The sequence below is a fragment of the Neoarius graeffei genome, chromosome 5 (assembly GCF_027579695.1).
Source record: "Neoarius graeffei isolate fNeoGra1 chromosome 5, fNeoGra1.pri, whole genome shotgun sequence".
NCBI lineage: Eukaryota > Metazoa > Chordata > Actinopteri > Siluriformes > Ariidae > Neoarius > Neoarius graeffei.
The window spans coordinates 50149961-50171836 of NC_083573.1; the positions used below are offsets into that span (position 1 = coordinate 50149961).

Consider the following 21876-nt stretch of genomic DNA (forward strand, 5'->3'; position numbering starts at 1 on the left):
ATTTCAATCCAGTAGATGTTCTTTGGGATGTGGGAGAACAGGAGATTCACAGCATGAAGGTGCACCTGAAAAATCTGCAAGAATTGTATGATGTAATCATGTCACATGGACCAGAATCTCAAAGGAATGTTTCCCCAACATGTTGTGGAATCCATGCCATGAAGAATTGAGGCTATATTGAAAGCAAAAGGAGGCACTACTACTAAAGTGCTCAGTGAGTGTATTTTCAAAATGTTGGAAACATTTGAATATCAATTCACTTCATAATTTTTGCCTTTTGGAAAACAACTGGGTTTGTCCAGATGGAGGAGGGATGAGGGAAATGGGTATGACCATGGATGTTCATTCATTCATCTTCAGTATCTTCTTTATCTTGGTCGAGGTTGCAATGGATTTGGAGCCTATCCCAGGAACACTCGGATCAAGGTGGGAATACACCCTGGACATGAAGTCAATCCATCACAAAGCACCATGAACACACACATACACACACTTGTTCACACCTAGGAGCAAACAATGTGTTCAGGAGGTGGGAGAAAACTGGGGAACCCAGAGGAATCCCATGTGGACACTGGGAGAACATGTGAAACACCATGGACAGTAACCTGAGCTCAGGATTAAATCAGGGACCCAGGAACTCATTCAATATTAATAAACGCTTCAACTTTTCTGTACAGATTCAGCATTCAGAATGCCTGATCAGCACAAAATCAACAAGACACACTGACAATGAAAGAACTGAAAATCAGACCTGAACTTCTTTGTAGGTCAACTTGTCTATTTAATATATAAAATACAGTAAAACATACGCAAAAGGGGGAAGGGGAAGGTCATAAAGGACAAATGGATACTTTGGTACAATAACAAACACTTTTTTGTAAAAGCAGTATATAATTTGTAATAACATATCAGTGCATACTTTGTTTATGAAAATATACACAAATTGTATATCATTCTCCGAAAACAACAGAAAATATCTTTTGTTTACAACAAAACTCAAAGCATACTAGCAGAACACAATATATTAGCTATTTTTCTTTAAACTTTTTTCTTCAATTTCTATTCTAGTTGTGTGTGGTGTATATTCTTAATGAAATTACATTTCAGTTATTATAATATGACTCATTCTTTGCTTGTTTTTACGCCCATGCATTGACATCTGTGTCTGATCTGAATAAATTAAACGAGTGGCTATCTCTACCCTTCTACGTGTAGAGACAGTTTTGTACAATTGACTAAAAATTGCAGCATTTGACTGGTCACTCTGTCAGCTTGTTTACCACTTCCCTCAGTTACCAATAAGTACTAATATCACTACTGACGTTTGTCTTAATAAATCGTGCAATATTAGTAACACCCCTTTTGAAGAAAAAATAAAAACAAAAAAACCTGAAACAAAGATATTTATATAGTATTTCATATATAATAAAATAAAATCATTCAAATAAAATAAGATGCCTACCCTACACAAAAAATGCAGAAAATAAAAATCTTTAATTTATCATTATTATTACCACCATCAAAGATGATAACAATAATGGTAACGATAACCATTATAACAATTATAATAAAAACAGACAATAGAACTGTCACCAGCACAAATTAACACTAGAAAAACTGAGCTTCTCTAAACATCATACATGGGGGATATGGGGGTGAAAGTTAACTATTCACGTGACGATTGTCTTTCCTTGTGAATACAATGACACTTCCCATTACCAAAAGATCCTTATTAGAGCTTGCGAACTTCTCACACCTCAAGAAAACATTCAGAAATCTGTGAATTTGTTCAAAGCTCAGGCTTAAAGTCTACAGGCGCTCCAACGTGCAGACCTGAGGTGGTACTAGGCAAGTGTGTGTGTGTGCGCGCGCGTGTGTGTGTGTTCTTGGCAAGGAGATATGGGTTACTAGTTGTGATGGTTTAGGTGAGATGGCCGCTTGCTAAACAAAAGAGAGAAGGACAGTGAGAGAAAGGGAGTGAGAGACGCTGGGAAATGGAAGGAAGGGGTGGCGAGGTTTACAAAAAAAAAAAAAAAAGAATAATAATAATAGTCAACTGCCAAGACGGAGGGACTGATGCAAGGCAGATCTCACCTGAGTATTTTGTATTTTATATGTCGAGCTGTTTCACAATGTCTATGCAATATTTAGTCAAATTAAACAACTTGTGAGACACTTCAGAGTGAGTCCTGATTTAGGGAACACCTTTTCAAGGAGCAAGACTGTACTTTTAATCACCAATACATCTCATTAGGTATGTCACACCGAATCTATATCTCTCTCTCTCTCTCTTTTTTTTTTTTTGAGGGAAATGACAGATAGTGACTACAGATTTGGGATACGGATACACGTACAGCACTGTTTAACTCATTTAAACAGACTTTAAACAGAGATTGCTGCTCATCCTATTCTTCATGATCAATAATGAAACATCCTTCATCCTATTCATTCTATTATTCACTACACTAATGACCATAAAAATTTGTGTACATTATAGTTGCAATAATAGACATCTCTTTTTTTTTTAATTTTTTTTGCATTTTGAGAATTGCACATTTGCAACACGTGTCGAGTTATGTCTAATCTATTATGTTTATAAGTACAACGTCTTTTTACAAAAGGTGACAGTTGTCTTTAATAATTGTTCACTGTCAAAAAAAAAAGAAGAAGAAAAAAAAGAGCATGAAATGTGGGGCCACAAACATGAGCTCTTCTTCCCTGAATGGCACACGCTGTTTCTGCGAGGAGGGATGGAGTGTCTGTATTTGTCTGTAAGGACAGTCCTGCAGATACTGCATGAAACTCAAAGCCAGGTGGTCAAGCCAATATGAAGGAAAAGGAAATGGAAGCAGCAGTGTGACAAAAAAAAAAGTGAAGAGGACAATGCAGTTTGTGTATTCTGTTAATTGCGTGCACATGAAGGGAAGTGACAGAGTTCAAAAAAAAAAAGCAACCCCTCTTGCGAAAAACAGCCGACTAGTAAAGAGGGTCAAGGGTTTGTGTTAGGGATGATTTAAAGTGCACTCCATCAGAATATCAATTACAGAAAATAAACAAAGATGTATCGATCCTGAAACAGTCATACTCATGTCTGTGCCCCTTGCTGCATCTCTACTAGGCTCGCTTGCAACACGGTAATTTATTTACACATAGAAATAGAAAGACATGTCCACTGAGAGTTACAGCTCTGCTTTAGGCAGATCCAGCACAATGTGTATGATCATACACGTATCTCTATGTACAGTCTCCCTCACCTGGCTTCTCCTCAGCTTCACCACAAAGCTATACTCCTCTCCAGTTCTACAATCCTCATGCCCATGTGCTGAGAGTTCGAGAAAACACCCCTTCTGTCTCTGATCCTCTCCTCGCATTACACAAGAGCCTCTGCAGGAACAAGGAGGGGAGAAAACTGGATATTTACATGCTCGGAAAGCCTAGAAACCCACAAACCCTGAGCCCTCGATGGCTCAGATTGCTTCTAAACTCATCTGGGTTCTTAAAACAACAGTTTAAGAAAAATCTTGCTTCACAAGTTGAACTAACAAACATCTGAATTGCAAAGCCAGACATACAAGTAATAAATACAGGATTTTAGGATGCTTCTCACATAAACTAGCGGTAGTGACTAATACAGCCACCCACTCTTTAAGACAGAGTGTTCAGCTGAGCAACATGTGTATACATTTGTATTTAATATCAGGAGTTCAAATCATACAAATAGGGCTACATTTCCACTACACCATACGTACGGTACAAACATACGTACTTGTGTGTACAAAAGTGAAGAAAGTGAAAAATTCAGTCAGCTCTCCTGCAAACGAAGAGCGACCCTAACGAGCTGTTCATGTAGAGGTGCACTGCTGAGGGATCTGATGCAGGTTAGCAGAGAGGAAAAGCAGGAAACAAACCATGACTGAACCGAGCACTTGGCTGTTTACCGGTCACTACACTGCGTACACACGCTTATTATTACGGTCAGTCTGTCTGCAATTCTACGCTCGTTAAGAGATGATCGTGCGGCTGAGTTCACCTCATGAGTCACCACAGTCCGTCCCTGAAAGATTTTTAAACCTTGATTAGGTCACCTGTACATGAGAGATTCAGACTTATCCTTTTGCATGATTTACTAGACAAAAGATCCTGACTGATGATTAAAACACAACATGATCAGAAATCCCGCAAGTCAGTACGACAACTGTTTGAGCCTGACCGTCAAATAGAAGAAGAAAGTTCCGCGAAAGGAGAGAACGGCTATAAAAATAAACAGCAAAAAACAAGCCTTCACACACACACACACACGAGAAAGAAAACAAAAGGGAAAACCTCAAACAACAAGACCTGGATATCAGCTTCTAAAGGATAATCTACACCCCACGATGAACAGCTTGTGTTTGGATTTCTGAGCCGTTTAGCCGGACTTGGATCAGAAAGGTAAAGTGTGTCAGTGTGAAGACAGGGCCGAGGACAGTAAAGACTGATCAGAGATCAGTGAAGCTGGCATTTTTTTTTCCTTCTCTGCTCTGTAGAAACAAAAATGTCACATCCTACACCTGTCCAAAGCAGTCCAGCTCTTTAGGCTTGCACGTGCACCTGCATTGGCACCTCTGTCCATGACTATCTTGCATGTGTGTGTACATATATGCACTGTATTTGTCTGTGTGTGTGTGCGTGTGTGTGTGAGAAAGAAGAGAGAAAAAGGCCAAGGAAAGAGTGTGTTGCATGCATGTGTCTTGGTTGCCAATGAAACTGTGTGTCAGAGAGGTGAAATGTGTGTGTATATATATATATGTGTATGTGTGTGTGTGCACATGACAGAGAACTCGCGTGTTGTTTTTATGTGACCCAGGTATCCAGTCTCATGCGTTTGATATTAGCGCTCTCCTGTGACTCTGCAGAGGCTGTTTGATCTCCTGCTGCTCTGATTGGCCCCAGTGTGGCTGCGCTGAAATCTGGAGGCCGTGGTTGGCCTGTCTCGTCTCGCTCGCTGCTGTTACTGCTGCTGCTGATGGTGTGGAGTGGCGAGCGGCCCGAGGCCTCCACCCGCACAGTCCCTGGGTACTGGGACACACTGAGAGCTGCCGTGGAGCTTGGGGTAGTGCGCTCGCGATTAGGGGACACCGGCTCTGACTTGATGCTCACGCTCGGGTTAGTGTTCACCGTCAGAGTGGCACCGTGAGGGATGGGACCCACTGGCCTGCAATATGAGGAGAGAGAAAGAGAGAGATATTCATAAGAGCCTTGAAAACAGCTTAGTGAGTTATGAGAAAATGCTGACAGAAACTACACAGAGATTAAACTGGAGCCCGTGACAACATTTTTTGACAAATCTGCCACCTAATCACAATAAAAAAAAGCCCTGAATCAGCAGCTGCCTGAGCCACCCTAACGGACAAAAACCAAGCATCATGGTGTGTGCGCGCATCTTTATATCTTAGTGGGGACAAAATGACCCCACAAAGACAGGAATAACAGACAGTTTTAAAATTGTGGGGACATCTCGCTGACCCCATGAGGCAAACTGCATTTAAAAAACAAAACAAAACAAAAAACCAACCAAAAAACCCACTTTTTTTTTTTTTTAACTTTATTTAAAAAAACCAAAAACTAAAATGTTTCCTTTCAGTTACTGAGGTAATGATTAAGAGAAGGTATCGCATAAATTAACTGCAATAATAATTATGGAAGGTCCTCACACAAACATTAAGACAAATGTGTGTGTGCGCGCACATGTGTGTGTCCTGCTTATGAGGCACTCTGACAAACAGAAGATAAAGCACAGACATTGTAGAAGCAACAGGAAAGCAGTTTGCTCCCTAAGCCATGCAGTCTTTCACTCCTTTTCCACTGACACAGTGTCACTGCTGTTCAGGGAGCAGTGAATGTTTTTAAGAATCAGCCTGCGTTTCCAGCTAAACCATTACCTACTTAGGTGCTAGTGGGTGGGTTTTAGAAATGAATAGCGTATAAATATTATTATTCTATCCACATTCACTGGATATGAGCAATCATGTGTTCTGATTGGCTACTCTACTACTAGGATATCAGCTCATCTGCCGTGAGTAGAGAAAAACAAAATGGCGGCGCGTGTTGCTGAACCAACCGAGGACAAAATAAAAACTCTACTCGAACACAAAACCCTAACTAGATAGAACTCGTCGCCAACGGCGTCAATGGGGATGCCTCTGCCTGGTAGACTACACACCTTATTAAGTTGCGATTTGGGGATGGACATTTGACCTCACAGTAATCTTGACCTGTGACCTTTTAACCTCAAAATCTGATCAGTTAATGTTTGTCCCAAAGCGCACAAATGGTGAAAGTTTGGTGAAATTCCTTTCATTTGCCTTGGAGATATTGTGTTCACAAGGGTTTCGGACAGACATTTGACCTCACAGTGACCTTGACCTTAGACCTTTTGATCTCAAAATCTAATCAGTTAATGTTTGTCCTCAAATGCACAAATGGGGAAAGTTTGGTGAAATTCCTTTCATTTGCCTTGGAGATCTTGTGTTCACAAGGTCTTCGGACAGACATTTGACCTCACAGTGACCTTGACCTTAGACCTTTTGATCTCAAAATGTAATCATTTCATCTTTGTCCCAAAGTGCACAAATGGTGAAAGTTTGGTGAAATTCCTTTCATTAGTCTTTGAGATATGGTGTTCACAAAGTTTGGGGATGGACATTTGACCTCACAGTAATCTTGACCTGTGACCTTTTAACCTCAAAATCTAATCAGTTCATGTTTGTCCCAAAGCGCACAAATGGTGAAAGTTTGGTGAAATTCCTTTCATTAGCCTTTGATATATCGCGCTCACAAGGTTTTGGGACGGACGGACGCACGGACGGACAACCCGAAAACATAATGCCTCCTGCACCTTATGGTGGCGGAGGCATAAAAATCATCATCAAGTATTTAAAAGAAACAGAAATAGCTAAAAGAATATAGCCCAACTAATATCACCTGTTCCACACTCCAGCCCAATCGGTGGTGGTAATGCACCTTTAAGTTCGTTTGCTGACCACTAAAAAACCCTAAACAAGAAGACCCCCCCCAAAAAAAAACAAAAAAACAAAAACAATATATGGAATAAAGTATTTGATGGTAAGAATGTACCTTTTTTATTTTTCAATAATTATTATAGCATTTTTCACAAATTGCTACTGTCATTTCGCCAGTTTGTTTACATTCTAAGTGGAAATTATTTTGTCAGACATTTTGTACAAAGTTTTTATGTATTGAATTTGCAAAAAATAAAAATAAAATGCTCCATTTCTCAAAATCCAGTGAACGTGGATAGAATAAAACAATTATTACACTCAATCTTGTCGTACATGGCTTATAGCCAACTTGGCACTACGTGCCTCATCGGCTATCCGCTCATTTTGTGCAATAACTTAAATAATCATGGAAGATTCAGCATATCGTATTGTACTTTGTATTTAACACGGAGCACCTGCTTTCTTATCCAAAGCCAAATCCTCCAGTATCTATAGACAGCACAAGGAGAAGAGGAGTGCAAGAAGAGTGTTTTTATTGCGTTTAGCCGTTTATTCAGAGTTTGCAGACGTTCAAGGAAAAGTTTACTCTCATTACCATCAGCATTGCAGCTCTACTTAAATATTTCTGGACACCCCTATGAATAGTTATTCACATGAACATTGTTTATATGTTTTTCAGTGTCAGTGGAAAAAGGTCAATTCTGGTCTCTCTCCCTCTCTCACACACACACACACACACACACACACACACCCAGCACAAACACTCACTCAGCCTCAACCACAGAACACTTCCTACTGCAAGTGTGGGTGCTGTTGCACAAACTGTACCTGCATGTGTTTTGGATCCAGGGAGAAAGAGAGAGGCAGAGACAGAAGAATGCAAATAACACCTCAGCTGTATGGATCGGTACAGAGTGACTTGATCACAAAGCTAAATGTGCCTTGTTGCTAAATTTCAACAAAACACACGTGAACAAAACGTGAAAAAGTGACAAAAACGCAACCCAGCCACTAACAGCAGCAGAGAGAAAGAAAGAGTGTGAATGAGCAATAGACTGACAGAAGTCAGAAAGGACAGACAGACAGAGGAAAGACAGCCAGTCAGACAGAAAACAGAAAGATTAGGAGAATACAGTACCAGCTGAGCCCATCCTCCCTGCCCAAGAGTAAGCTGGCCTGAGAGGTCACACTGCAGAGAGAAAGACAGGCGAAACACACTAGCACCTTCTCATCAATACTCCCCCTTCCCTCTCTCACACACACTTTTTTTAAAATACAAGATGATCAAATGTGGCAGTAGTTCCACATGCAACACACACACACACCCACCCACCCCTCCCTGGCCCATCTGCTCCAGCAGGAAAACAGTACCCACTAACAGACACATGTCTGTCCCCATCAAACTGACGTCAACGGTCTTAGGTGATCATGCGGTTAAACACACACACAGCTTTGGAACGCATGCTGAGAGTGAATACAGGAAAGATGGGCGAGGCGCGTGATGCACAAATGCTACACTGGCTATTGATGAGAGTTTGATGCCACGTGGTGAAGCAACTCCACTAGCAACTGTCAAGACCTGATATAAGAAGAGACACAACCTGAGACACTTTATAATGTGCAGACAGGCCAAAAAATATAGACAAAAGTAAAAGATTACTGAATAACCAGTGAAACGTATAGAGCAGTAGGAGATCAGTTACACTCCATTAAAGGAAAAGGCAACTTTTGTACAAAACCAGGTGTGTAATAGGAGAAAAACATATACGTAATCAATTCCGTTAATTATTTCCATTACATATCGAACATGAAAAAATATTTTTAACTTCGAAATCATGAATTGACACAGAGGAGTCGAAGTTGGAGGAGGCAGCCATTTTGAGATTGTGGGCAACTATAAACCAATCAGAATCTTTCGTTAATGCGCCTCCCTCTGATCTGTGACGTCACTGGGCCCATGAAAACAGTGTTTACAAGCAGATCACTGTGATTAGGAGTCCCGGCGGGTGGCTTGTATTCGATTCGTTTATATCCCGACCTTGTCAGCTGTCAGATTTATGTTCATGGACCCGGTAAGCTGGTAAATAATATTTATTTATTTTTTTCTTTACCAAATTCTAACAGAAAACGAGAGCGCCCGAAAGGGAAAACCGAGCCGAGCCGCTTCACGCATGCGCAGTAGGCTTGGTAGGACAAATCCGAATAGGAGTCATTCAGGATTCAGCCATGTTTTTGCTCCGTGTTTTTACTCAACCAAAGTTATACAGTATTATGAGCTTTAAGTTGCATAAATAAAACCATTTGGTGAAACTTTGAAGAAGCGATTGTACTGGTTTTTTACCTTATTACCATGAAGCACTGAAGAGTTCTTTTCAGTGGTGGGCCGCATGACGTCACGCAGTAGATCAATATGGTGGAACGCATCTTCGCTGAGCTCAGCGCAAGCCCATATTATTAAAAGTTAAAAGATACTGTTATGCGGTCTGTTCTTTCTCTATAAATTCCATGATCGATTACTTTATATATTTATCTATCCATTTGTGGTGATTTTGTACAAAAGTTGCCTTTTCCTTTAAAATTTTAAGCCACAAACTACTCAGAGATCAGCCAAAAGGTCCAGAATTCATAGCTAGGTATATTATAACACAGAACAACAAGAGATGCTGGTAAAGACAGTGTTTAAAATAATCACGTCACATTCCTTATGATTTCTACAGCAATATAAACTATATTTGGTAAGATTATATTGGCTCTATACCCTAAAAACAAACAAACAAACAAGCAAATAAACAAAGTATATAAATGATAGTGATTATTCGTGCTTATTAGGTTGCATCAGTTGCCCCCTAAAAATGAAAAGTTCCTCCGATCCTGATGCATTTTTGTTTTTATGTTCCTTTTGGTAAGAAAACACACTGGGTGAAATATTTTGACAAAATTCTAAAGTTTAATGGTGGCACCAGGAGCTCAAAGTTATGGAAAAAGCTGCTATTTTATGACTTTTATGACAAAATTTCGATCACTTTTCATGAAACATTATGGCACCTTATAGAGTATACCAAATATCTTAGATACACATTTTTAGTACATATTCTAAATATATTATCAAGCACAGTTTGAGTTTTAGCTGTTCATTGAATCATTGTTCAACTACTTTTAAACAATACAAATGTATTATGAATCACATTAATGCTTCTCAATCCCTTGCAAAGGTTCTTAACATGATCTCTGGCTCACAAGAAATCAATAAACGGAGTCCAACATTGTGATTCAAACCTTACGCGAAAACATAAAATAAGCGTTTTTTTGGCAAAAAAATGAACCTCATGGTGCCACCATTAGACTTTTGAATATGGTCAAAAAATTTTACAGGATGTCTTTATTGGTGAAAAGGAACACCCAAACAAAAATGCATCAGATTTTATGAAAGTGACGGCACCCTAGTGCTTATTTTTAGAGCTTTCCTAACATTAATCTCAAAGAGTTTTGTTTACAGGCAATGGTAAATTAATGCCATGACGATGACTCAACCTGCTTTTTCACCCCCTTGTAGTCACTAGAGGCTACTGCGCACACTGGCCTACGGGGGCACTGGACTGAATGACGTCCAAAGTCACACATGCTGGAGACTGATACATAGAGCTTTCAGATCCCTAGCGACTGTTGTATTCTCCATAGCGTCCATGTTTTAACTCGCTCACATTTTCTTAAAAACAACCAGCTCCTTTCTATGACTTGATATCTGCCCACACGACAAACACAGATGGACGACGAGAGAAAGCAGCAGCTACAAAATCACAAACAATTACAAAGCGAACCGAAGCATGAAGTGAGGTGTTCGCTGGCAGCAAAAGCACACTGACTATTTCTGCGACTCAATCAGAAGCTGTAGCTGTGACGCCCTCTACTGCAGACAGGATGACAGCGTGTGATTTGGCTAGCAGAGAGAGCCATCAGTGCAGGACTGACTAGAACACAGTTCCCTTAGCAGCCTATTCACCTGACATTAGCAGCCAGACTGGAGATGCAGTTAGCCATCTCCCCGTTCTGTTTGTCTGCACCCCACATGCTGTGAACAGACCACAGAGAGCATACACAAAGATTAAGAGAAGTATTAGTCCTTCAACACACACACACACACACACGCATGCATACACGCCTTGGTGTTAACACCAGAGCTTTTTGCAGGAAACACCTTAAAGAACATTAATGCTGCTAGCAGCAATGAGAAATGCACAGCTAAAACCCCTTGTGCCACTACAAACCACAAAACCCACAAAACAAAAAAAACAAGAAAGGAGTGTGTGTGCATCAACCTGCACAGTGGTTATTAGGTACACCACTCCAGCACAACACACACACACACACGCACATACACACAGCAAAGTGCAGCCTCTTTTAACTTTTACAACTTGTGTGATGCCAACAAAATTAATGATTTATTTGCTTTATAGCCAGAAATTATAACTCCCTGCTAATGCTGAATTTCTCCACGCTGAAGCCTGAAGCTATATATTCATACATGGAGTAAAGAAACTGGTTAAGACTGGAAAACACTAGCTTATGACGATACTAGTGAATGTGATATGAAAAATCTTCAAGTGCAGGCTCCCTTTTCCATCTAGTGTTGTGCTGTGATCATCAATAAATGAATACAGTAACAGTCAAAAGTTTGGACACACCTTTTAAGTCAATGGGGTTTTTTTTCTTTATTTTTATTAATTAAAAGGATGCTTCATGTCTTAAAGTAACGATGGATATTGTTTCTCTTTACTTAGGTGAGCGCTTCTTGACATAATATGGATCACTATAGTTGTGGAATAGCGCTATTTAATGCATTCCTATTATTTACTGTTTGATCTCAAACGCATTAAGAAGACAATAAATTGCAGTAATTAACTTTTGACGAGGCACCTGTTAACTGAAAAGCATTCCAGGTTGACGACCTCATGAAGCTGGTTAAGATAACGCCAACAGTGTGCAAAGCGTCATCAAGGTAAATGCTAGCTACTTTGAAGAATCTAACATATCAAGCTTTTTTTTTTTTAAACACTTTTTTTTGTTCACTTCATAATTCCATATATTATATGGCCACAAGGGGCGGCACGGTGGTGTAGTGGTTAGCGCGGTCACCTCACAGCAAGAAGGTCCGGGTTCGAGCCCCGTGGCCAGCGAGGGCCTTTCTGTGTGGAGTTTGCATGTTCTCCCCGTGTCCGCGTGGGTTTCCTCCGGGTGCTCCGGTTTCCCCCACAGTCCAAAGACATGCAGGTTAGGTTAACTGGTGACTCTAAATTGACCGTAGGTGTGAATGCGAGTGTGAATGGTTGTCTGTGTCTATGTGTCAGCCCTGTGACGACCTGGCGACTTGTCCAGGGTGTACCCCGCCTCTCGCCCATAGTCAGCTGGGATAGGCTCCAGCTTGCACGTGATCATGCACAGGATAAGCGGTTACGGATAACGGATGGATACGGACACAAGTGTTTTACTGGGAAATACGTCACTCGTAGTTTTCATACGAGCTACATCCAGGACATGGAGATCCAAAACCGTGACAAATCTCTACATGTCACTCGTGAGGAAATCAATGAATTGTTTTGATAAATTTGTGTACTTTTTTTGTGACTGCACCTACATAATTAAAAAAAAATAAATAAAAAATCTCACACGTTGGCTTGAAGATATGTAGTTTGTCTTCTCGTGTTAAAAAACTCCTATATTTCTTACCAAATACATCCCGGATCTGAGTGACATATTTTCTGATATTTCATGCCGATGACGTCACTCCCAGTGTTTTCCCACTAACTAGACACACGTTGTCAAAATGGTGAAGCGGTTCAAAATTAATATTCTTTTGATTAACTTGCATATTTTTTGTGTGGATGTGTCCATATAATATAAGGAATATTACACAGTGGCACAAAGATATGAAGTTTATCTTCTTGTGTTGAAAATATGTCACTCGTGATATACATGTTCACCACTTGAAGATAAACTTCATATCTTCACGCAACTGTGTTTTATGTGTATAATTTTTTTTTCATTAGTTTTGATGTCTTCAGTATTGTTCTCCAGTGTAAAAAATGGTCAAAATACAGAAAAACCTATGAATGAGTAGGGGTGTCCAAACTTTTGATTGGTACTGTATTACATGAATAAATCAAATAAATAACTTTCTAAAATCTTACATTTGATCATACTGCATTTTGTCACATGACATGTAGTTACAGTCCAGGAAAGAAAAACTGGGGTAACTACTTTAAAAGGTTGACTCTTACCCTGGAACCGAACACGTGCAAGTGCAAAATGTGCAGTACGTAAGTAAGTGTATCAGATTAGAGGTAGAAGACACTACACATGCTTCATAACTGTTCTTTCTGAAGCAGGAAATACAACCAAATGATGTGCTCATCTGTGTGTCTATCGCATAGCCAGTTCAGTGCCACAAATCTCACTGACAAATCTCTCATATAGGTAGCCACTCACGACAATAGTCTATGATCAGAGAAGGCATTCAGAACGGTTGGCGTATGTAATCATTTCATTAATTATTGTAATACTATAATTCTAGTATCCTAATTGATAATTCTTTTATTGTCCCATAACTACTCCCATTCGGACTGCACAATATTGCTACACGCTGCAATAAGCCTTAAAACAGACAAACCCATCACATATTGACTTAGACTGCATTAATTTGATCAAATGTATTTTTACAGCAAGCCAAAAAGTCACAATATCAAGACCCACAGAAGACAGATCTACAACCTCTGCGAATGTGCTTAAAGGAACAGTCCACCATACTTCCATAATGAAATATGCTCTTATCTGAATTGAGACGAGCTGCTCCGTACCTCTCCGAGCTTTGCGCGACCTCCCAGTCAGTCAGACGCGCTGTCACTCCTGTTAGCAATGTAGCTAGGCTCAGTATGGCCAATGGTATTTTTTGGGGCTGTAGTTAGATGCGACCAAACTCTTCCGCGTTTTTCCTGTTTACACAGGTTTATATGACCAGTGATATGAAACAAGTTCAGTTACACAAATTGACACGTAGCGATTTTCTATGCTATGGAAAGTCTGCACTATAATGACAGGCGTACTAACACCTTCTGCGCGCTTCGGCAGTGCACTGATATCTGAGCTCCGTATCAATGCGCTGTCGAAGCGCGCAGAAGGTGTTAGTACGCCTGTCATTATAGTGCGGACTTTCCATAGCATAGAAAATCGCTACGTTTCAATTTGTGTAACTGAACTTGTTTCATGTCACTGGTCATATGAACCTATGTAAACAGGAAAAACGCGGAAGAGTTTGGTCGCATCTAACTACAGCCCCAAAAAATACCATTGGCCATGCTGAGCCTAGCTACATTGCTAACAGGAGTGACAGCGCGTCTGACTGACTGGGAGGTCGCGCAAAGCTCGGAGAGGTACGGAGCAGCTCGTCTCAATTCAGATAAGAGCATATTTCATTATGGAAGTACGGTGGACTGTTCCTTTAATGTTCAAAGCATGTGATAAAATATTTTTTTTAATTTGTACATTCCTAATTTTTAGCATCAAAAGGTTCAGCGATATTAATATTCCACAAGTCAATATTACAATCATTATTAATAAGTGATACATTTTATGGTTAAAGGGAAATGGACACCTGGCCATCACAGCCATATGTCGGTCTTCCCTAAATGGTTGCCACAAAATTAGAGGCACAAACTTGTATAGCATGACTTTATATGCTATAGTATTACAAAATTCCCTTCACTGAAACTAAGAGGCCCAAAGAGTGGAAGATATTACAAGCGCAAAGGAGGGATGAAATCTGGAACGAGATGTTTCAATAAGCACTTAGGAGTTTGATGATCAGGTGTCCACAAACCTTTGGCCATATAGTGTACGCTGTGCCGCCCTACATGTAGCCAAATTTAAAAATATCTAAATCTAATCCAAAACAATCAGAAATATCATAATCTATACACCAGCCAAGCTGCACTACACAGAACTAATGGTAAAGAGCAATCGAGCATATAAACACGCTGACGAACGAGACAGCAAGTCATGTTAGAAGTAAACCATATTAGAAGTCAACCATTGTGCAAAAAAGTTGCTTGACTGAGCAGGAAAAGAAACTAATGAGCTAATGTGCGGTCAGATGTTAGGTCTGTGCAGCTGTACGTTAGCACGTAAACCCACATTCATGTGCGCATGTGAAACGTGGGTCTGTCCATGCACAACTTACACAAGGTTACTGAGTGAGGCCAGACTGATCTGTTGTGGTTGCTGCTGCTGTTGTTGGGATATGGACGGCTGCTGCTGCGGTTGCTGTGATACTGATGGCTGCTGCTGTTGCCAAGTGGTCACGTTACTCGGCAACAGTGCACCCTGCGGTGTGAAAGCCTGAAGGGCCGTGAGATCGGCACTCGTCAGCTGATACTCTATAGATAAGGGGGGGGGGGGGGGGGAGAGAAAAGATGTAAGTTAAGGGAGATTTTGGAGATCGTCTCATGCTTTGCACGTTCATCAACTTTCTAAACTGTGCAGGAAATTCTGATGTCCTGCTTTATTGCAGTGTGCTTGAGCTGTTATTTTTCTCCTGCTTCATGCCATCATGTTTCCATGCTGTAACCTTCTTACCTGTGTTGTAGGCAGTTGGCATAGAGAATGGGGTCAGGAGACTGGGCGTTGCCACGGAAACCACTGGAGTAGTCAGAGGCTGGGTCACCTGGGAGGCACCTAACCGCTGAGCATTCTGGGGAAGGAGTGAGATGGAGGGTTTAACCTCAGCACACAGGACGAGAAGAATCACGGAGCACACGCGCACTCTACAGGGCTGAGTAACATCACGATACAATTACTGCAATCGTGATCAAACAGCCACATTACACTTTTTCAAGCCATCACAGGAATCACGATATCCTTTAATAACATTTTATCTTGTTTTGAATAATTACCCACTCGGATTGGAAACAGCCGTTTTGATATTAATGCATTTCTTATTGTGGTTCGGCATAAGAACATTTCTCTAGGGTTTGGTTTCTGGAAGTTTCCAGTTCTGCTCGATCAGAAGAAACCCTCTGTTGATGCAGTCTGGAGAAAGCAGTTTGCTTGCTTGCTTGCTGGTTCGCTCGCTCACTCAGTCCCTCTCTCAGCACAACAATGATTAAGGCTAAACTGAAGGTCACTCTGAATCATGCAGATTCAAAAACACATGCAGTGCACTCTGAACAGGCCACGTCTATGGAGGCTTCAGCAGAAACATGGCTGTGTGACTCATCAGGATGATGTACAGTTCTGGTTTTGTTTGGGGGTTAAGAGTACTTTTATTGCCATTTTGTTTGAAGCAGGGTTATCGGTGTATGACTAGGACTGTAAATCGCTCTTAAAAAACAAAACCAAACATACTTTTCACTTCTGTGAAGGGCTATGTGACCGAGTTTAGACAATCTTACTAGACAAATCACACAGCCTGACATGTTAGCTCTGCATGCCTACTCACACACACAGAGAATAGGGAGTGAGAGAAAGGAAACTCCCCAGGGATGAGTTATACTTGGTTGCTTTCCGTCACTGGTGATGCATTTCTGACTCAGGGACCGACACATGTATGTGCACTTGTGTAAGCACACAATATATGAAGTTAGCATCATATTGTTATTTGGAGTGCTGAATCTATATTCAACAGGTTTCACAAGGATCACTTAATCCAGGGGTTTTCAAAGTGTGGGAGAGTCAGCCCCCCCCTCAGAGAGCAAATAAACAACAGCGCCCCCCCTTACAATTTTTGTTGTTGCTATACTTATGTTCCATTCGTATTTTTAAAAAAAATGGTTGTTGTACAGGGGCGGCACGATGGTGTAGTGGTTAGCGCTGTCGCCTCACAGCAAGAAGGTCCTGGGTTCGAGCCCCGGGGCCGGCGAGGGCCTTTCTGTGCGGAGTTTGCATGTTCTCCCCGTGTCCGCGTGGGTTTCCTCCGGGTGCTCCGGTTTCCCCCACAGTCCAAAGACATGCAGGTTAGGTTAACTGGTGACTCTAAATTGACCGTAGGTGTGAATGTGAGTGTGAATGGTTGTCTGTGTCTATGTGCAGCCCTGTGATGACCTGGCGACTTGTCCAGGGTGTACCCCGCCTTTCGCCCATAGTCAGCTGGGATAGGCTCCAGCTTGCCTGCGACCCTGTAGAAGGATAAAGCGGCTAGAGATAATGAGATGGATTGTTGTACACATTTTTATTTTTTTCTTTTACACATTTTAAACATTTGTGCTTTTTGAAAACATCTTTTTTTTACACATTTAAAACATGAGCTTTTTTAAAACCTTTTTTTTTTTACACATTTTAAACATCTGTGCTTTTTTTTTTTTTAAAAACATCTTGTTTTACACATTTTAAACATCTCATAGCATCGTTAGCTAGCACCTCTTGGCAGACAACACACTGTGGCAGTGGAGCATCTTCAGATCCAGTCCATGAAAATCCAAACTTTAAATAATCGTGGTCAGACTTCCTTCTTTTTTTGCTTGGCCCAGACTCTGTCTCCTCACTCACTGTAGCTTTAGGTACTAAAAATCAATCCATTTTAGCTGAAGTTCGCTAAATGTCCGCAATAGTAACTTATTCTGGTTTATTTTTCCTCACGTTGCGCCCCCCTGAAGAACTCTGGCGCCCCCTAGGGGAAGCGTGCCCCACACTTTGAAAAGCCCTGACTTAATCATTTCCACCACTGTGTTTAAAAAAAAAAAAAACTCTCAACTTGTATCAATCCTGAATGACCTTGTTTACACTTGGTTTTAAAATGCATCTTGGGTGATCGGATCACAAGTGGAGAGCGCTAAATACAAGGGTAAATGACCACCAAGACGCATTCACTCAAACCACTTGCTGAGGTAGCCTGGGACGGATTTGACCACATGTAGTGTAAACGCTAATGCGTCCTGATGTGTCCCTGACAAGCACGTAACAGGAAAAGTGACATGTTCAGATTTCGTTATTGCGTACAAGTGGTCAGATGGACACCTTTTAGACATGACGGACATGATAGACACCGGTGTAAACAGCGATGTGTCTCAGCTGTCCACTTGTGATCTGATCACCCATGACGCATTTAAAAGCAAAGTGTAAACAGGAAGTAAAACTAAAATCAGTCACTGAACATGCAACCTAAAGCAAGATTGTGTCTGTGTGTAGTCAAACACAGTCAGGCAAACACAAAGTAAAAAGCACCAAACAATCACTGCACTACATCCATTAATAACTGAACAAAAGTGAATTGTATTCACCTCAGTCACCAACTCCAGCTCCTCATCTGTCTGCAAGGGGTGAGGTTGAATGGACAGAAAAATGGGGATTACAACTCCAAAGGGAAAGGAAGTATTAACAGATCCCAAAAACGTGCTAATGATTTGGGCAAAACTTCAGACGTAACTGCTGTAAGCCTGCTTAATTCAGGCTTTCTCTCAGCTGATCCGTCTTAAATTTGCTGCATGGGCTTTACTTTTTCCAATCTTATCAAATGTTTACTACGGACTTATTATTTTATATCAAGTTATGGTGTTTTAACCACTGCCTGACAACTGCTTGCTTAGAGGTTCTGAATGTGTAATATGGCCTGTATGTGCTGTGTGCGCGTGTGTGTATAGATGCGTTCTAGTTCTCACCAGCTGTATGAGGCTCTTGCTGCTTTGAGAGGTGATGACGCGGAGGTCCGGCTTACGACTGCTCACCATCTGAGGGCTGGATGGAGGGGGGGATTTGGCTGGGACTACTTTCCCCATGCTATTACCGTTTGAGACAGTGGAGACAGAGAGGAGGCCTGGGGAGGCCCTGGCACTGATGTAGCCGTTAGCTATAGAAAGAGGGGAGACAAACGCGTCATGGGTGTATATATACAAAAAACACGCTGGAAAAAACACTTTAAAAATTTGCTTGACGCACGCACACACACGATCATGGTGACACTTTTCCAGTGGTTTCATGTCCTACCAGGAAAAAAAAAAAAAACAGTGGTTGAATATTTGCAGAGCAGGAAGAAAGTCAGACTAAGCCTGTTATAGTTTATCCCACCATGTTATTTGCATTTTGTAACAACACTTGCTCTGTGTTGCAAATGTAATCCCCTGTTTACAAGCTCTAACCCGATTAGGAATAAATTAAAGGGGGAAATTACTGGTAACTGGTGTTTAGTCTGTGCCCATGTGGTGCAGCACTGTGAGAGCTGCATGTGTGAAAAGGAAAAGTCCAAAGTGAAAATCTAGCAGCCACACGAAACACTGCAGGAGACAAATGAAAGACAGGAGTATGTAAAACTGGGACTTTGATTCAAACTGTACTAGAGGGCAGTGTTGCCAATGGACAAGCAGTGGAACAGGGGCACATACAGAATGACACAGATGGGGCTTTGCTGTGGCTGTCAGACTCTCCATTAGTAACACTATAGCCCCTTTCACATACGAAACCCGCTATTGTACGAGGTAAAAACAACACGAGATAGACAAACTTCCATCATCACTCAGTCTTTCATAACGGAAAAGTAACTATTCCCACCTGACTGTGTTTAAACCAGGGCTTTGAACCAGAATTTTTTTCCTATTGGTTCGTTCCGAACAGAAACGGAATTTTAACGTTTCCGGTTTTGGGTCCCACCATTAAATAGACGTTCCTGAACCGGTTAGAACAACAAAATTTCGTTCCCGGAACGGTTAATTACGTTCCCTGTCAGCTGTTTAACAAATGGCTAGAAAATTATGTCTCTGTCTCATCCAGCTTAAGCCAAATGTAGGCTAATTCTATTACAGCCTTCATTAAATAAGACAAGAAATAATTCAAAACAATTATTATTTCAAATGTTGGCGATTTGGATTCTCAGTATGTCTTCCCATCTACACAAACAGAAAAAGTGCCAAAAATGAAAGATAATTCGTTTAGTGTGTTACCAAAGGCTAGTCAGGCCCTATGCATTGATAGGCTAACAGAGGTTAACCACGTCATTTAATGTTCGCGAGCCTCTCATTAACGTGGACAAATATATTGATATCGTGTTTGAAATTGACGTTTTTGAATAACGATAGACTGCAATATTTACCTCTTATTTAAGATGTGGAGACGTGATAGTAGTCCACCCTCCCGCTCTCTCCATTCAGTCAGCGAACGTCACACAGGAAGTGAACCCCAGCGGGTCATAGAAACTTGCGCAGGAGAAGAATGACTTTTTTATTTGTAGGCTACGGAAACTTTGAGGAACGAAATAAAAACCGGTATTAACCGGTTACCATTATTTTTAATAAGCGTTTCTGTTCCGGAACATAAAAAATAATAAAGTTTCTGGTTTCGTTTCTGTTCCATGTGAAATAGAAAAAGTTCCCGGTTTTCGTTCCTTGAACCGGTTCAAAGCCCTGGTTTAAAGTGCTGATGACACGAACATGACTCTATGCAATTTCTTAAATAAACTATACAACATGGCAAACATGTTAGATTTCTGTTATAATTACGTGAAAAGAAGCTGTTGTTACGCGAATATCCAACTTTTAATTGCGCAGCGCAAGAAAACTGGGTCCGTGGCTCACAGCCATGCTGTGACGTCAGCGGAAGAACACGCTGCGGTTCACTGGCTGTTCTACTCAATGGAAATGGCGCATGAAAATGCCGGTGAACACTCTAGTGCTAGCTCTTCCTCTGAACAAAAGAACAACCAAATACTGGTACTTTAAGCAGTGATCATGATGGCATGATTTTATCTGATTTTAAATAAATGAGATTGATAATAATGTGAATGTTCACAACTAGTACATACAAACTCTGCAGCTTCTGATTCAGCAGCTGCGTCATACTCCGCAAAAACATCAGCAAGAACCTACAATATAAATGGAAATGCAATACACTAAGCTCAAATGACTTTTGGAAAGTATAATTTCTACATTTTTTCTACATATTCTTGAAGTCGGTCATCGGGGTACTTGCTACCGTTCCCTAACAACGCATGGCAAAGGGTAAAGTGTAGTGTTGCTACGAGTACTTGCTAAAGCCTCCGGTGGAAGATCCTCGATGTGCTGATAAGACATACAGTTCTATATAACACACAAGCGTCACGATAATCACAAAACAGATGCAAATTGTTAAAATACCTAATTTTTAAGCAATCATGTGTTGATCTCTTCCGAATAGAATCTATGATAGCCTACCCTCTTTACCCTTTGCCTCTCGTTGCTAGGCGGCAGTTACATGAAAGCCGCAAGCTTTCACAAGCAAATACATGACTGATATCACGCCGACTTTATGATTACATTTATGATTATCATGAATGTGTACTCTATGATGTGTACTCTGTGAGCGCTCTGGAGCGAGTGACTTCCAAGATGGCCACGCAGACCGCAGTGTTACTATTTTTAGCATCATGTCGGAGCACTCTATAGCTCTACGCACCTTTATCTTATGTCGTTTCTCAACACATGTTCTGACAGGAGGACTGTCTTTGGAGGAGTCGCCTTGTCCCAGGCGACTGCTGGATCCGGCATAGCTACTAGTAGACCCCCTCCAGAATACTGTAGGCACTGCTGATGGTAGCAACACACGTTTGTGCTGAACTGAACACCCAAGAGATTCTTTTAAGCTGGGAAGGGTGTCAAAACAATCCAAATCGAAGTGTTCAGAGCACAGGACAGATGTTGGTGAGGGCTCCCACTTGTCACGAGTGCGCCTGACTTGCTTCATCCACTTCGCATGCAGCTCGGGATCTCTGGGAAACTTGAATAAACTTACCCCATCCTTGTGGGTTTTGGAGCAAAAGCCGGCAACACAACGCGAAGGCATAATAACTAAAATATATATATATACATATATACATACATATATATATATATAAAATAATGTATAAGAATACTAATAATGATAAACT

The 21876-nt window shown here is 41.0% G+C and overlaps 1 protein-coding gene across 8 annotated transcripts in view; it reads right to left on the reverse strand.

The window, feature by feature from the left end:
• Positions 1-788: 788 nt before the first annotated feature.
• Positions 789-21876, reverse strand: part of mef2d (myocyte enhancer factor 2d) — a 134594-nt gene continuing 113506 nt past the window's right edge. For 3 of the 8 annotated variants that reach the window (XM_060921936.1, XM_060921932.1, XM_060921933.1), the window contains 7 exons: positions 18644-18831; positions 18266-18295; positions 15627-15741; positions 15232-15427; positions 11002-11070; positions 8140-8190; positions 789-5194 (listed from right to left, as the gene is read on the reverse strand). In XM_060921936.1, the coding sequence (XP_060777919.1) occupies positions 4834-5194; positions 8140-8190; positions 11002-11070; positions 15232-15427; positions 15627-15741; positions 18266-18295; positions 18644-18831 (1010 nt within the window). In that variant the 3' untranslated portion in view covers positions 789-4833. The remainder of the gene's footprint in view (positions 5195-8139; positions 8191-11001; positions 11071-15231; positions 15428-15626; positions 15742-18265; positions 18296-18643; positions 18832-21876) is intronic. The other 5 variants (XM_060921934.1, XM_060921937.1, XM_060921935.1 and 2 more) reach the window with 5 other exon arrangements.